This window comes from Arachis ipaensis, chromosome B6 (assembly GCF_059453495.1).
Source record: "Arachis ipaensis isolate K30076 ecotype BB chromosome B6, ASM5945349v1, whole genome shotgun sequence".
NCBI lineage: Eukaryota > Viridiplantae > Streptophyta > Magnoliopsida > Fabales > Fabaceae > Arachis > Arachis ipaensis.
In genome coordinates, this window is record NC_142441.1 from 121,640,405 (window position 1) to 121,656,856 (window position 16,452).

General features: G+C 44.7%; 2 protein-coding genes and 1 pseudogene across 2 annotated transcripts; 1 reads left to right on the top strand and 2 right to left on the bottom strand.

Moving 5' to 3' along the window:
• Positions 1–692: 692 nt before the first annotated feature.
• On the top strand, positions 693–1,741 carry LOC148562529 (uncharacterized; annotated as a pseudogene).
• Positions 1,742–7,369: 5,628 nt separating this feature from the next.
• LOC148562530 (uncharacterized) lies at positions 7,370–11,480 on the bottom strand. The gene is made up of 3 exons (XM_088490907.1): positions 10,695–11,480; positions 7,908–7,961; positions 7,370–7,570 (listed from the first exon to the last, which is right to left on the bottom strand). Exons 1-3 carry the CDS (start codon positions 11,478–11,480, stop codon positions 7,370–7,372), a joined length of 1,041 nt encoding a protein of 346 aa, XP_088347033.1.
• A 663-nt stretch (positions 11,481–12,143) lies between these two features.
• On the bottom strand, positions 12,144–14,150 carry LOC107647206 (uncharacterized). The gene is made up of 2 exons (XM_016351318.1): positions 13,446–14,150; positions 12,144–13,346 (listed from the first exon to the last, which is right to left on the bottom strand). The coding sequence occupies exons 1-2, from the start codon at positions 14,148–14,150 to the stop codon at positions 12,144–12,146; spliced, it is 1,908 nt and encodes a 635-aa protein (XP_016206804.1).
• Positions 14,151–16,452: the final 2,302 nt, after the last annotated feature.

Here is a 16,452-nt window from a genome sequence, read left to right on the forward strand (position 1 = left end):
CTGACGTGAGGGATACCCCTTCTAAGGTCACGAAGGAGAGCCTTCAGGGCTTGCGCCAGGCTGGGCTCTTGTATGGGGGTGGTCCCGAGGAAGCGTTTTACAAGGTTTACGTTCCTGCTGATCGGGAGCGTGTTTGCCAGAAGAACTTGGCAGCTCCGCGAGTTGTTGACTGGCTGTGGGTCTACGAACCCATGTTCACAATCTTGAGGGTTCGCTTGCCCTTTTCCCCCTTTGTTATGGGTTTGTTGAACCGTTGCGATGTTGCTCCGTCACAACTGCACCCGAACAGCTGGGCTGCCATCCGATGCTTTGAGATGGTTTGTGAATATCTGGAGCTTCCGACCTCCGTGAACGTTTTTCTCTACCTTTTTCTTCTTACGAACCCTTCTCGACAGGAGAAGGCAAAGAAGGGGTATATGTTCTTCAGGTCCCAACAAGGTCGTAGGATCTTTGGCCTTTTTGAGGACTCCTTCCATGGTTTCAAGTCTACTTTCTTCAAAGTCAGGCCAATTGAGGGTCATCAACCTTTCTGGCTTACTGCCGAGGGGAAAAGGCGGATCCTGACTTACTGGAGTTTTGGGGCGGAATCCGATTATCTAATAAAAATATCCTATGACTGGTTGAGTCCGGAAGATCGCAACATTGCCGACATCTTGTTGGCCATTTTTGGCGAGAAAAATCTTAATCCTTGCATGGTTATGGGGGACCGGGAGGCCGGTCGGTCGTATGTTGGTGAGTTCTTTACTTTTTGCTTTTTTAGTGTTTTGTTCTTCTATTGCTCACACTTTTGCCTCTTTTGTTTGCAGTTTCTATGGCTGGCAGGAAGAAAACTTTGGCTGACTTGATGAACCTTATCCAAGGGAATGATGAAGGCGACGAGGACTCCTTGGCGACTCCCTCGGTGAGTCAGGACCAGGAAAGTGCCGGGGAGGGTAGTGGTCGGGTTGATGGTGCTGACCAAGATCAGCCGGATAAGATTGAATCCCCTCATGAGAATGCCTCGGGGAACCCAAGTGTGGAGGCGGAGGTTCCCTTTGAGGAGGATCTAGGGTTTGATGACGACTTCAAGTTCGTTGACAACCCGAAGAAGAGGAAGCGGGACTCCGGGAAGGCCCTCTCTGTGATGGAAAAGAACTTCGACGCTGGGGATTTCATTGAATCCCAGCTGCTTCCTGGTACCGAAGAGTTTTTCTGGGATGCCGATCTTTCGGGGCAGGCGAGGTGGATCTATCGCAGTCTTCTCTGAGCTGCTACTATTGCCAAGAAGGTGGAGTCTGTCTTGGAAAATTATCATGTTTTGGAGGGGAAGCTTCGGAACTCCCAGAAGGACCTGACAGATTCGAGATCTCGGGAGGAGTCTTTGAAGACGAAGCTGTCTGAGCAGGAGAAGAAGGCTGAGGAGGATGCTAAAGAGATCAACAGGCTGGTGGATCGGGACCTCGCCTTGATGAAAGATTTGAACACTTCCCGTGGTGAGACTGTTGCTGCTGAGAAGAAGGCCAAGGAATTAGAGGAAAAACTGAAGTTGGCGGAGAGCTCGGCAGAGGCTGCTCGTCAGGAGATGGTTGTTTTGAAGAAGAAGAATAAGGAGCTTGCAAAGGGGGCCCGGGAGGCCGTGAAGCTGACCGAGGAGGGGATTAAGCTCCAGGTGGCCGTGCTGGCTCCCGACCTTGATCTTTCTCAAGTTGGGGCTCTGAAGACGGTTGAGAACGGGAAGATTGTTGACATTTTCAAGTCTTGAGATGGATACTTCTCTCGGCCTTTGTATTTCTTGCCTTATCTTTTGTAATTTGTTTTTATCTTTGGACCTGTTTAAGGCGCCTTTTAGTTGTAGCGAACACTTTGGCACTTTATCTTGATTTAGGCTGTTTTCTGCTTATTGTTTGCCTGCTCGGGCTGTCATGGCTTTGCTTTTATTGTTATTTGTTTTTTGCTTACCCGGGCCGTCGCGGCCTTTTGGTTTACCGTTTTTGTGGTATTTACCTTTTTTGTTGCCTGTAGCTTTGAGCCGTTTTTACTTTGGGTCCCTTTGGTTCCCGGGGTGATCAGTCCCGAGTTTCCGTTAGGTCAACCGTTCGTTATTTTTCGTCGTTTTGTTATTTTGACGTGAATCTTGGAAAAGACAAACTTATCATATACGCATTGTAGAACTTTAAAGTAAAGAAGAAATGTAATACATAATTAAGTGAAAGATAGTAAAAAAGGAATGTAAAAGAAATTTTAAAGTGGAGGGAGCGAGGTCGTCAAGTCGTGTGGTTTCTTCTCCTTATGAGTAGAACCTCTTCAGGTTTGCCATGTTCCATGTTCTCGGTACCTCGCTTCCATCCAACTTCTCCAACTTGTAACCTCCTTTGCCGAGGATCTCTCTTACCCTGTAAGGGCCTTCCCAATTTGCGGCCAGCTTGCCTTCTCCTGGGGTTGGCAGCCCTATGTCGTTGTGTTGTAAGACCAAGTCACCTTCTTCCAGACTCCTTTTTAACACCTTGCCATTGTACCTTAGGGCTATCCTTTGCTTTATTACTGTTTCCGTTAGATGCGCCATTTGCCTTGTCTCGTCGACTAGATCTTTTTTGATTGCTTCATTTCCTCCTCCGAGGACTAACCTTGGACTCGGTTCCCCGACTTCGACTGGGATGACTGCGTCGACCCCGTATGTGATTCGGAAGGGGGTTTCGCCGGTAGATGATTGGGGGTGGTCCTGTAAGACCGTAGGACTGAAGCTAGCTCATCTGCCCATGAGCCCTTCTTTCCTTTAAGTCGCTTCTTTAGCCCTTTTAGGATAACTTTGTTAGCTACCTCCACTTGGCCGTTGGTTTGGGGGTCTTCGACTGAGGAGAACCTCTGCTTGATTTTTAGTCCTGCTAAGAATCCTTTGTACTTCTTGTCGGTGAATTGTGTCCCGTAGTCCGATATGACGGTTTCTGGGATTCCAAATCTGGTGACCACTTTCCTCCACATGAATTTTTGGCAATTCGCTGAAGATATGCTAGCCAGTGGTTCTGCTTCTACCCATTTGGTGTAGTAGTCTATGGCTACTATCAAGTATTTCACTTGTCCAGGCCCAGGTGGGAACGGCCCTAAGAGGTCGACTCCCCATTGGGCAAAAGGTCAGGGGGCCATCATCAGGTTGAGTTCTTCGGGTGGTGCTTTGTGAAAGTTGGCATTTTCCTAGCATTTTTTGCATTTTTTGATGACTCCTGGGCATCCGACATCATTGTGGGCCAGTAATATCCTGCTCGATCGGATGATCTTTCTTGCCAGCGATCTTCTCCCAATGTGGTGACCACAACACCCCTCGTGGACTTCGCTTAGGACGTAGTCCATCTGGTCGGGGTGTAGACATTTGAGTAGGGGTTGGTGGAGCCCTCGCTTATACAACTGTCCTTGTATGATCACATGTTTGGAGGCTTCCCTTCTGGTGGCCTGTGCTTCTTTCTCATTCTTGGGGATTTCGCCATGCTCCAAGTATCGGAGGATAGGATCTATCCAAGAGGAGGGGTTCGGTGATAAATCCATATTTTATGATGTATTTTATGCTCAATTCAAGTGATTTATTCAATCCCTCACCCACTTATTCATGTAAATTGCATGGTTTTACTTTTCCTTCCTTATTATGTGATATATGTGAAAAAACATGTTTCCTATGCTTTAAAAATATTTATTTTTAATTATCCCTTATTACCATTCGATGCCGTGATTTGTGTGTTAAGTATTTTCAGATCTTCTAAGGCAGGAATGACTTAGAGGACAGAAAGGAAACATACAAAAAATGGAAGGAAAGCACAAAAATGGAGTTTTGAAGAAAAGAGAAACGACGCGAACGCATGCACGACGCGGCCGCGTGCCTAGCGCGAAAAGGCAGCGACGCGAACGCGTTACTGACGCGGACGTGTGCCTTGAGCAGAACGCAAATGACACGTACGCGTGACCGAAGCGAACGCGTGACAAGGAAAAATCCCAGATGACGCGAACGCGTGACCTACGCAAACGCGTGACAGACGCCACGCACCAAAATCTGTAGAAAATGCCCCCCAGCAATTTCTGGACCCTTTTTCGGCTCAATTCTGAATTCAGAAACACAGAATATAAGCCAGAGAATGGAGGAATCAAGAAAAGAGATCATACATTCATAATTCATAATTTTAGGATTAGATGTAGTTTTTAGAGAGAGAGGTTCTCTCCCCTCTCTCAGGATTTAGGATTTTAGGATTTCTATTAGTTTAGTTCAATTCATCTTCAGTCACAGGTTCAATATTCCTTTTACTTTATATTTCTCTTTTATTTTCAGATACTTTAATGCTTTTATTTGTTAATTACTTATGTTGCCAAATCGGCTTATGAACCATTCATGTTAGGATTTTCTTTATTTAATATAAACTGAGGTATTTCAGATTTATGATTCTTATTTAGCTTTTTATATTCTTGGCTTTAATTGATTAATTGGAGACTCTTGAGTTATCAAACTCATCGTGATTGATAATTGTTATTTTTGCTAATTGAATTGAATTCCGATAACTCTAATCCTTTCTTAGGAGTTGGCTAGGACTTGAGGATCAAACTAATTAGTCCACTTGACTTTCCTTTGCTTTAGTAAAGGTTAACTAAGTGGGATTAAAACTCAATTCTCATCACCATCGATAAGGATAACTAGGATAGGACTTCCAAATTTTCATACCTTGCCAAGAGTTTTATTAATTATTAATTTATTTTCCCTGCCATTTAAATTACTTGTTCTTTATTTTAAAAAACCCAAAATTCTACCTTTTCCATAGCTAATAATAAGAACACCTCCCTGCAATTCCTTGAGAAGACGACCCGAGGTTTAAACAATCGGTTATCAATTTTATTGGGTTTTCTTAAGTGACAACCAAAACTTTTGCAAGAAAGGAATTCTTGTCGGTCTAGAAGCTATACTTACAACGCGAATATATTTGTGAAAATTCTAGATCGCGCGAGAGTTTCGCTCTTTTCAAAAAATGGCGCCGTTGCCGGGGTATTGCAAACGTGTGCCTTATTATTGGTTATTGTAAATATTTTTCTTTTGCTTGTTTATTTGTTTCTGTTTTCATTTTTAATTCTTATTAGCTACCATGAGTTCTTACCCCTCTCGCTTTGAGTTTGATTCTAATATTGTTGAAGGGAATGAAAGCTATAGCAGGAACATGCATCAAGGTCAGAACAGCCAAAGATGGATGGTGCCACGAGGACTTGATCAACCCTTTAGGTAACAACACCCTCCACAGTATCACAGACGACGACCATTCTACAATGCATGCCAAGGCAATAGATATAGTGGATCCCGTTGTAGTTACCATCAAGTTCCACCCTGTGCTTATGAACCACCCTCTCAACATATCTTTGAACCACCACACTCACAAGTTTCTTTTCACCATTCACCACCATATGACCCTTATCCACCACAATTCCAATCCAATTACTCCCAAGAACCACCACATTCTTATTATGAACCATCTCCCCCAACCAATGAACCCTCATATCCACCCCAATCTCCAATGGATGACACCCTTCGTGTTCTTCTTCAAGGACAAGTGAAGATGCAAAGGGACATATTGAAACTCACTACTGCCTTGACCGAGGTAGTAAATAAATTAGCTTCCCAACATCTGAGCACTCAAAGTACTCCCATGGCTACATATGGAGAATCAAAAGAAAAGCGAAGCATGAAGGAGACACTAGAAACTTCGGTGGACAATGAGGAGCATGGCTTTGTATTGGAACAAGTGGAGGAAGCCATAATAGTTGTAGAGGAAGAAGTGGTTGAAGATTTAGGAGATGCTGAACCTCCATGGGAATCGAAAACTGTAAAGGATTCCGCCGAGCAGTTCGAATTTGATGCCAAGGAGGATAGTGCACAACCTCCAAGGCATATACCTTATGAAAAATTGGACGGAACAGACCAAGAAATTGATTCCTTAGGCAGTGATGATCATGAATCAAGCTCTCCTAGTCATGAACTTGCATCTGCAACTGAACTCCTTGAGCCTGAAGAACCTTATCCAAGTGAATACGAAGATGATGTCGAAGTAGATTTCTCTCAACCTCCAACTTATGACTTGAGTGACGAGGAAGACATAGAAGGCTTTGATCAAGACACAGTTGCAGTTGAAGAATTTTGCAAAGAAGTGGAGGAATTCACAGAAGAATACAAGGGAGTAGAGCTTACAGAACCACTAGAAACACCTATCCTAAGGCCATTACCACCTAATACAAGCTTCAAGTGGGAACAATCCTTAACCTTTATCTTTACTTTTCCACTTGAATATGGTTTTCTTGAAACAGATGGCCAGCTTAGAGCTCTCTGCGGCTTTAAGAGTAAGAGGGAATTGGCTCGTACTCAAAGCCGGTGAGCAAGATTCAGTAAGGTTCCACACTTCAATCTAAAGTGCAAGGATTGGTATCAAGTTCAATTGAATGAGTCTCGGAAGACGTTTGGTCATCTTGGTGAGAATACAATTTCTAAACCGCCCGAATGGAAGAATATAGATCAAGACAAAGGCGGATTTAAAAGCAAAGTTTGGGATCCTGGAATCTATTCTGACATTCGTCACCCCGGGAGCCTGAGAATCTGTTTGAAGCTGCTCAAAAGCTTTACATGCCTAGTTTGGGACCCCGGAGGCTATTGGCATTCCAAACATTGGTGGAGATTTCTGGATGAATTTAAGCACAAGCCACCATAACAGGAAGCTCATCAAATGTCCAACTTAAGGACTTTAACTAAAAGTGCTAGGTGGGAGACAACCCACCATGGTATGATCATTTCTTTTTCAATTTTATTTCGTGTTGTTTGTTTTTATTTTATTTTATTTTCATTGAACCTAGAAGTATTCATAGCAACTACATTAGCACTGCATATTGCATACTGCATAATTGCATAAAAAAAAATTCACGCCACGCGAGCGCGCAGGCCATGCGTGGGCGTGAGAAGGGAATCGGCGTAAAGGTCCAACGCCCAGAAAGTTGGGCTGGAATCGTGTGGCTGGTGTGCGTTTAGCACAAAATGGCCCACGCGTTCGTGTCCCTGACGCGAATGCGTCACTTGCAAAACACTTATCCCACGCGAAAGCGTGAGCGACGCGTCCGCGTCGCGTGGATATTATGGCCCCCCTAAATGGAGACAGAGAGTTGCGCTGAAACGACGCTGGAAGTGTGCGTCTAGCACAATTTTCAGTGATGCGGTCGCGTGCCTCACGCGTCCGCGTCACCCATCTTTTACCCAACCCACGCGATTGCGTCAATCACGCGACCGCGTCGAACCCATTTCACCCTAGTCACGCGATCGCGTGCTCCACGCATTCGCGTGGATTCAAAATCACTAACCCCAACCACGCGAAACCCTAGTCCCCCCGCATCACCGTTTTCCCTCCCAACCCCCATCTGCACTCTCTCTTCTCCCCACCCAACCACCACCACTCCCAGCCGCCACTCCGACCACCGCACCGCCATCCCGACCGCTGCACCACCCTCGCCGAAACCCACCCTCTCTCCTTCTCTTCTTTCCCTTCTTCCTCCACCACTCTCTTCCACCCATCTCACTCACTGCCGCCCTCCTCTGCAACCACCACCGCACCAGCTGCCCACCACCGCCGACCACCGCACCACACCACCGACACCCCCTCTCTTCTTTCTCTTCTTCCTCCACCCCTCTCACCCATTGCCGCCCCCATCACCGAGCCGCCACCACCGCGCCATCCATACAGAACTGCCGGCCAACCCCCCTCCAACCCTACCCTCTTACCCCTTCATCCCCTTTTCCAACCTTAACCCTCATCCACCCAGCCCCACCGAACCACCCTTGCCGCCACCGTACAACGCCGCCGCGCCACCCTCCCAGCACCGCCGCGTCTCCACCACCATCTCCATGCCCTCACCTCTGTTCATACACATACCAGGTTCTGTCGAACACCGATTTCCTTATCATCCGTAGTTGATTGCATATTTTTCTGATTTTGTTCAAATTAGGATAGTTAGAAATGCATGTTTGTAGTGGATTCTTGGTGGTTAGGTAGCTAGGATGTGGTTAGTGGATTTAGGCCTGATAATTGTGCTGTTCTTGTTACTTGTTTTACCTATTTCGCAATTTTGATCTAGATGTGATGATTCATACTGTTCATATGCTATTCCTTAATGTTTCATGCTGATATTAGACTGTTCTTTACTGTTCCTACTGTTTGTGACTCTTTGCAACACTTTTTTTTATCTCATATGAACTGTTTTTTTCTTGCTGTTTATTACTCGGGAACATCCAATTTTAGCCGGAATACTGCCCAATTTTCTGCAAATTGTTTTCATGTATTGAGTTTGGAAACTTACCATTTTGCACTACTTCGCTATAACCAAACCAATTCATGAATGCACGGGCTCGCATTCTTATTCCTTTCGATTCGCTGGTTAATAAATTGTATTATTGATGATTTCATTTTAATTTTAGCTACACCTGTATCTATATGAATTATCATCAATAACCTGATATCCTTGCTTAACTATGAGTTGATTATTCTTTAAACTTGTGAAATTTATTGTAAACTAGGAAACCATTATCATGCCCCCTACTTTAACTTTTTTTTTACTAACTCACTGCTTTCCACTTTCTAACCTCCTTTTTACCTACTAACCACTTTAACTTTCTAACTCGGGGAATAATGTTTGTTTTTCCTATTTAACTTGAATTCCGCTTAGCATATATTTTGGATTGCATTTTTTTTCTTTTCAGACTTTTTCACTCGTATACAATCCAAATTGCACATATATTCAACTCATTTCATGCTTCTCTTGCTCTTTTGCCACTCTGTGCTTATATTGCTATTATTCTATTTGCCTACTTGTTTTCCTGCTTTTGTTCTTCAATTATATCCTGGAATTTCTGCTTTTCAGGATGTCTGACCCTCAACACAAAGGAAAAGGCAAAGCAACCACTGGAAAAAGGAAAAGAGGCGAATCCTCTATGTCCATCCTTGACATTTTGCATGACGACTCCTGGCGGGAAAAGCACTTTACCCCGCAGGAGAAAGCTGATCAGCTCCTCACTGCCACAGATCCATATTTTATGATGTATTTTATGCTCAATTCAAGTGATTTATTCAATCCCTCACCCACTTATTCATGTAAATTGCATGGTTTTACTTTTCCTTCCTTATTATGTGATATATGTGAAAAAACATGTTTCCTATGCTTTAAAAATGTTTATTTTTAATTACCCTTTATTACCATTCGATGCCGTGATTTGTGTGTTAAGTATTTTCAGATCTCCTAAGGCAGGAATGGCTTAGAGGACAGAAAGAAAACATACAAAAATGGAAGGAAAGCACAAAAATGGAGTTTTGAAGAAAAGGGCAACGACGTGAACGCATGGACGACGCGGCCGCGTGCCTAACGCAAAAAGGCAGCGACGCGAACCGTAACTGACGCAGACGCATGCCTTGAGCAGAACGCAAATGACGCGTACGCGTGACCGAAGCGAACGCGTGACAAGGAAAACTCCCAGATGACGCGAACGCGTGACCTACGCGAATGCGTGATAGACACCACGCACCAGAATCTGCAGAAAACGCCCCCAGCGATTTCTGGACCCTTTTTCAGCCTAATTCTGAATCCAGAAACACAGAATATAAGCCAGAGAATGGAGGAATTAAGAAAGGAGATCATACATTCGTAATTCATAATTTTAGGATTAGATGTAGTTTTTAGAGAGAGATGTTCTCTCCTCTCTCTCAGGATTTAGGATTTTAGGATTTCTATTAGTTTAGTTTAATTCATCTTCAGTCACAGGTTCAATATTCCTTTTACTTTATATTTCTCTTTTACTTTCAGATACTTTAATGCTTTTATTTGTTAATTACTTATGTTGCCAAATCAGCTTATGAACCATTCATGTTAGGATTTTCTTTATTTAATATAAACTGAGGTATTTCAGATTTATGATTCTTATTTAGCTTTTTATATTCTTGGCTTTAATTGATTAATTGGAGACTCTTGAGTTATCAAACTCATCGTGATTGATAATTGTTATTTTTGCTAATTGAATTGAATTCCGATAACTCTAGTCCTTTCTTAGGAGTTGTCTAGGACTTGAGGATCAAACTAATTAGTCCACTTGACTTTCCTTTGCTTTAGTAAAGGTTAACTAAGTGAGATTAAAACTCAATTCCCATCACCATCGATAAGGATAACTAGGATAGGACTTCCAAATTTTCATACATTGCCAAGAGTTTTATTAATTATTAATTTATTTTCCCTTCCATTTAAATTACTTGTTCTTTATTTTAAAATACCCAAAATTCTACCTTTTCCATAGCTAATAATAAGAACACCTCCCTGCAATTCCTTGAGAAGACGACCCGAGGTTTAAATACTCGATTATCAATTTTATTTGGTTTGCTTAAGTGACAACCAAAACTTTTGTAAGAAAGGAATTCTTGTCGGTCTAGAAGCTATACTTACAACGCGAATATATTTGTGAAAATTCTAGATCGCGCGAGAGTTTTGCTCTTTTCATTCGGCTTCTGGGCTGCGCACATGATGATTGCAGGTTCATTTGCTAGCCCTTGGATTAAGGATCTGTTTCCCGTCCCGGGTTTGGTGCTTGCTAGTTTGGAAAGGAGGTCGGATCGGGTGTTTCTTTCTCTAGGGACGTGCTGAATTATGACTTCCTCGAAGCTTTTGCATAGCTCCTTTACCTTTTCCAGGTATTTTTGTAGTAGTGCATCCCTGGCTTGATAGCTGCCGTTTATCTGAGAGGTGACGATCTGTGAGTCGCTACTGACTTCCACCCTTGATGCTCCGACCTCTTTGGCTAATATTAACCCTCCTATCAGGGCCTCATACTCTGCCTGGTTGTTGGAGACTGGGAAGTTGAACTTGATTGATTGTTCATAGGCTACTCCTGCCGAGTTTTCGAGAATGATCCCGACCCATCCGGACATTTGGTTGGATGCTCCGTCAACGTGGAGCTTCCACCGTGTGTTCGGTACGTTGGGAGCCTCCCCTGTGACCTCTACCAGGAAATCTGCCATGGCTTGGGCTTTGATTGCCTGCCTAGGTTCGTATTGCAAATCGTATTGGGACAGCTCTATTGCCCATGCTATCATTCTTCCCGCGAGGTCGGGTTTCTGGAGGACTTGCCGAATGGCTTGGTCGGTTCTCAGGATGACCACGTGCCCTTGGAAGTACTGCTTTAGTCTTCTGGATGAGGTCAGTAGGGCGTAGGCCAACTTTTCCAACTTGGTATACTTCAACTCCGCCCCTTGGAGAACTTTGCTGATGAAGTATATTGGGCGTTGAGTCTTGTCTTCTTCTCGGACAAGGATTGCCGTCGTTGCTTGTGTGGTTACAGCTAGGTATAAGTACAGGGGCTCCCTTTCTCTAGGCTTGCTGAGTACAGGAGGTTCTGAGAGTATCTTTTTGAAGTGGCTGAACGCTTCGTCGCACGCCGGGGTCCACTCGAAGGTGATCCATTTCTTCATTAGGTTGAAGAATGGGATGGCCCTTTCTGCCGAGGCACCGAGGAACTGGGACAGAGCCGTGAGTTTCCCAGTGAGTCATTGCACGTCTTTGACGCACCCAGGGCTTGTCATTTTGAGGACGGCTTCGCATTTGTCTGGGTTGGCCTCTACCCCTCTTTGTGTTATCATGAACCCTAAGAATTTCCCTGCTTCCATGGCGAATGCGCATTTGAGTGGGTTGAGCCTCATTTTGAATTTTCTTAGTGCTTTGAAGATAGCTTGGAGGTCGTCTATTAGTCTGTTCGGCTCTGCTATTTTCACCAGGATGTCGTCGACGTATCCTTCTACTGTCTTGCCGATGAGGTCATGGAAGACTTTGCTCATTAGTCTTTGATAGGTGGCCCCTGCATTTTTTAGCCCAAAGGGCATTACTTTGTAGCAATAAGTACCTCCTGGCGTTATGAATGTCATTTTGTCCTCGTCAGGTCGGTGCATTGGGATCTGGTTATAGCCAGAGTACGCATCCATGAAGCTGAGAAAATGATATCTTACCGCCGAGTCTACCAAGGTGTCGATGTTGGGGAGGGGGAAAGAGTCTTTTGGGCATGCTTTGTTCAGGTCGGAATAATCAACGCATATCCTCCATCTCCCGCTGGATTTTTTGACTAGGACGACGTTGGACAGTCATGTTAAATACTCGAGTTCTTTGATGAATCTTGCTTCTAGCAACCTGGCTGTTTGTTTGGCAACTTCATCGGCCCTTTCTTGAGACATTTTTCTTCGCCGCTGGGCTACTGGTTTGGCGTCAGGTTTTATGGCTAGTCGGTGGGACATGACCTCGGGATCCAGTCCCGGCATGTCTGATGGTGTCCACGCAAAGAGGTCGCCGTTTTCCCTTACAACCTCCATGAGGGGGCCCTTGAGTTCATGGGGCAGGTTCCTGTTTACAAAGGTAAACTGATCTGCCGACTTTCCTATCTGAAACTTTTCCATGTCCCCCTCTGGTTCTGGTTTCGGCTTATCCTCCATCATGACGTCCAGGTCTGCCAAGAACATGCCAGCTGCCCTCTTACATTCTTTCCTTAAGGAGAGACTGGCGCTGTCGCAAGCGATCGCCGTTTCTAGGTCTTCCCTTATGGAGCCAACTGTTCCCTTGTCCGTTATGAACTTCATTGTCAGGAACTTAGTGCATATTATAGCTGAGAATTTGTTGATGGTCTTTCTCCCTAGGATGATATTGTAGGCTGTGGAGTCTCTGAGGACTACAAAGTCTGCCATAACCGATTTTCTGGTGTCACCGGTTCCCAGGCAGATTGGGAGAGAGATCGTCCCGTCAGGTTTAATGTAGTTATCGCTTAGTCCCATGACTCCGTGCTGGTGATTCTTGAGGTCAGACTCCTTGAGCCCCATGGCGTCGAACACGTTTCTGAATAGGATGTTAGAATCAGCTCCCGTGTCGACGAAGATTCGTCTGACTAATCCTGTCCCGACCATCACAGTAACCACTATGGGGGGGGGGTTCTCGGGGAGGTCGTGAAACCATTTATCTTCCAAACCAAAGGATATCGTGGGAGATCTTTTGCTGGCGACGGGACCTTCTGTCGAGATGGAAAGTACCCGGGTATCCTTTTTTGCTGCCGATTTGGATTTAGGAGGGCTGTCGCGCCCGACCACGATGTTGACCACAAAGGTTTGGGGGTTATTGGAATCCCCTATGGATTCTTGCCTTGGCTTGACAGTTCGGCTACGATCTTCCTCAGAGCGCTCTCGTTCTTGTCTCCTCAGTTCTCTGATGAGCCGGGAGAATTCACTCAGCTTTCCTTCTCTGATGGCCTGCTCTAAGGCATCTTTGAGGTCGAAGCAGTCTTGGGTTTTGTGACCAAATCCCTTGTGATAATCGCAGTAAAGGCTTTAGTTGCCTCCCGTTCTTTCTTTCAATGGTCTAGGTCTGGATAGGATTCCTTTGTCTGTAATTTGTTGGTAAACCTCTACTATGGGCATCGTAAGTGACGTGTAATTTGTGAACCTTCCTACCCGTGGGGGTTGCTTGGCTAGGGTGCCGTCCCTGGGAGCTTCCTTGTATCTGTCGAACTGGGGGGCCTGCCGAGCTGAAGGGTTTGGGAGCTGCCGTTTGTTGGCTGCTACAACCTGACTCACTTCCTCATCATTGATGTATTCCTTGGCCACGTTTTGAATTTCTTGCATGGAACAGACATGCTTAGTAGTGAGGTGCTTCCTAAAGTCCTCGTTTAGCAGGCCGTTCGTTAGGCAGAGACTAGCGACTGAGTTCGTAAGGCCGTCGATCTCCAAGCACTCATCATTGAATCTGTCTAGGAACTTCCTGGTCGGCTCCCCGGGTTTTTGGGTAACCCCTAGTAAGTTGATTGGGTGTTTTGCCTTGGCTATGCGCGTCGTGAACCAAGCCAGGAAGCTTTGGGAAATGTCTGCAAAAGCTGTGATGGATCCTTGTGGGAGGGCGTTGAACCATCGGATCGCTGGGCCGGCTAGCGTTACGGGGAATGCTCGGCATCTGACCGCATCGCCTACTCCTTCTAAGTTCATTCTTTCTTCAAAAGCTGTGAGGTGCTCCTGAGGGTCCTTAGTCCCGTCGTACCTCATGTTCGTCGGCTTGTCGAAGTTCTTCGGAAGCCGGACCTTGAGGATTGAGGGTTGGAAGGGAGTGGCTCCCATGATGATGGGATCCTGTTGTTTCTTGGCTTTCCCTCTCTGGGACTCCCCGCGGGTCTCGGACCTGCCCTGGGTAGGTCGGGAGGTCGCCTATGTATGCGCCTCGTCGTGCTTTGTCAGGCTCCTTTCTCGGCTCTCGTGTCTTCGGGAGGGGGAGCGAGTGCGGGTGCGGGATTGGCTGACGTCGCCGTGGGAGTGGCTGATGTCTCCGTGGGATCGGCTCCTCGCTGCCAGCTCTCGCTCAAGGTTTTGTACTCTGTGTCCGAGCTCTTGCATGATCTTGGCGCTGTCGGCCCCCGTTCCTCCGAAGGGACATCTTTCAGGGGTCTTGGTGTAGATTGGTTGGTTTGGCTGAACGGAGGATCGTGGCTGTTCGCCGGCATGGACTGTCGAACTCGCCCTACTCAGGCGGGCCCCGCCTCCTTCTCGGAGTTCCTCCGAAGTGGGGAGTCGCTCCATGTCTGCTCCAGGGTTCCTACAGACAGCGCCAATGTTCGTCACCTGGTGATCTCGGGTGCTCGACGGGTTGGGTGATTGCGAGGGGATGAGCGGGTGAGACCCTGAAGTAACGCGGAGCGGGTTCTTGGTCTATAGCTGGAGACTGGTGGAATTGGTGGTGTGACGGACGAGAGAGGGGGGTGGCCGCTTGCAAGGACACTCCGACGATCAAGTCAGTGTCCGTACGAAATGATAGCCAGATTAGGAAAGGTGATAGGTACCTCGGGGGGAGTGCTGACCTCTCCCTTTATATACAGTGCTGAGCGGGCCCAAAGATGACCTAGCCCACTGGCCAAGACGCTTGTGAGCTGTCCCTGTCCACGTGGGAGGAGCTGGTCGTCCTGGTCTTCGGGTCGAGGCTTCGGGTGTTGCCTCGAGGAAGCTGACCCAACCGGTTTGCTAGGCGTGGTGTGCTGGATCACGCAGGTGGTGAAGCCGGACGTCGGCTGGGTCGGGCGTTGGGGACCGACCCATTGGGTTTTCCTTGTGAGGGATAGTTTGGGCCTGAGTCAGAGGTGGTGCCCCGACCCGGCGGCTAGTTGGACTGGACTTGTAGTGGTCCGTAACAATTTCAAAACTCGTGCAATGTGATTAGCTGTCCATAAATTTGTCCGTTGTTGTCCATAATTGCCAACTTTATTAGGTTTTCTTTTTCAATACTGGTAGCAATCTCTTCTAATTTTGATACCAAATAAGCAATTATATTAATTTTAAAGTTGAATCTTTATAACATATTAAGTCAAGTAATGAATCAATCAATTAATTAAATGTTTGTCATCACAAATAATTGTAAGATCATTTTCAGACTCAACAGTTATTTTTATTTATCTTATCCTTCAGAAGATAAGATTAGATTTATTTTTTGAATTTGAATTCTAAGTTAGAAATAGAACATAAATAAGTGAACGTATAGTTCATAGAGGAATGATTGATCATCAAATCATACTGGATTCATCCAGCACCTCATTAGTTTTAGGTTGTTTTCTTTATCATGAGTAATTAAATCTCTCTTATTAAGGGTTAGGAGTTTTTTTTTATTTTATGGATTCGTAATGTATATGTTTTCTTTATTTTGATTAGTGCATTAATATTTTTTCAAGATTGAATATCGTTTTTCATCTTTAATGGTTAGAAGTATCGAAAAATATTATAATTCTATTTGGATTCTATTATTACTTTGGAAAATTTAATGTCGGAATTAGTTTGAAATTATTTCTCATAATTTTCAACTTGACTAGGAATAGTATTTTGAAAGTTGTGAAGCTTTAAATCAAAATTGTGCTTAACCTCTTTTTCTTAAATTAATGGACCAAGGAATTGGCGATTAAATAAGTTAAGGAGAAATTAAATTGACAATAGATAGGAATTTGGTTATATATGATTTGCTGTGAAAGTGTTTTTGCATAAGTCAAAGTAAGAAAATATAAGTATTACTTCTTCTAAAAATTAAACATTTCTGAAGCCTTTAACGCCTCATTCATTGATTACTTCTCCAAATTTATAAGCATTCTCTCATTCACAATTAAACACTCTCCTTCACTGTTCCTCACTACTTCAAGATTCACATCCTCCTACTAAAGTTTGATTGATCTAATTAGAAGATTTAATTAGACGTTGCTTGATTCATTCCTTTAATCCTCATGGAAATGATATCCACTCATTGTGGTATTATTTGGAGCGATTTTGTACACTTCCCAATATTCGATCGTATCAAGTTTTTGGCTCATCGCGATTACAATTATAGAATTAGGTAACTGAGAAACAAATTGATGGTAGATTAGAATATGAAATTAGTAATCTTAAGATT

Excerpts from the sequence above, each read along its gene's own strand:
- LOC148562530 (XM_088490907.1), bottom strand. The coding sequence starts at position 11,480 with ATGAAGAAATGGATCACCTTCGAGTGGACCCCGGCGTGCGACGAAGCG. Across the intron at positions 7,962-10,694 it reads TACAAAAATACCTGGAAAAG|AAAAATATGCAATCAACTAC; the intron begins GTAAAGGAGCTA and ends GAACAAAATCAG. Across the intron at positions 7,571-7,907 it reads TCGGTGTTCGACAGAACCTG|AGGAGGGCGGCAGTGAGTGA; the intron begins GTATGTGTATGA and ends TGGTGGTTGCAG.
- LOC107647206 (XM_016351318.1), bottom strand. The coding sequence starts at position 14,150 with ATGGGAGCCACTCCCTTCCAACCCTCAATCCTCAAGGTCCGGCTTCCG. Across the intron at positions 13,347-13,445 it reads TTACGATGCCCATAGTAGAG|GGATTTGGTCACAAAACCCA; the intron begins GTTTACCAACAA and ends GATTATCACAAG.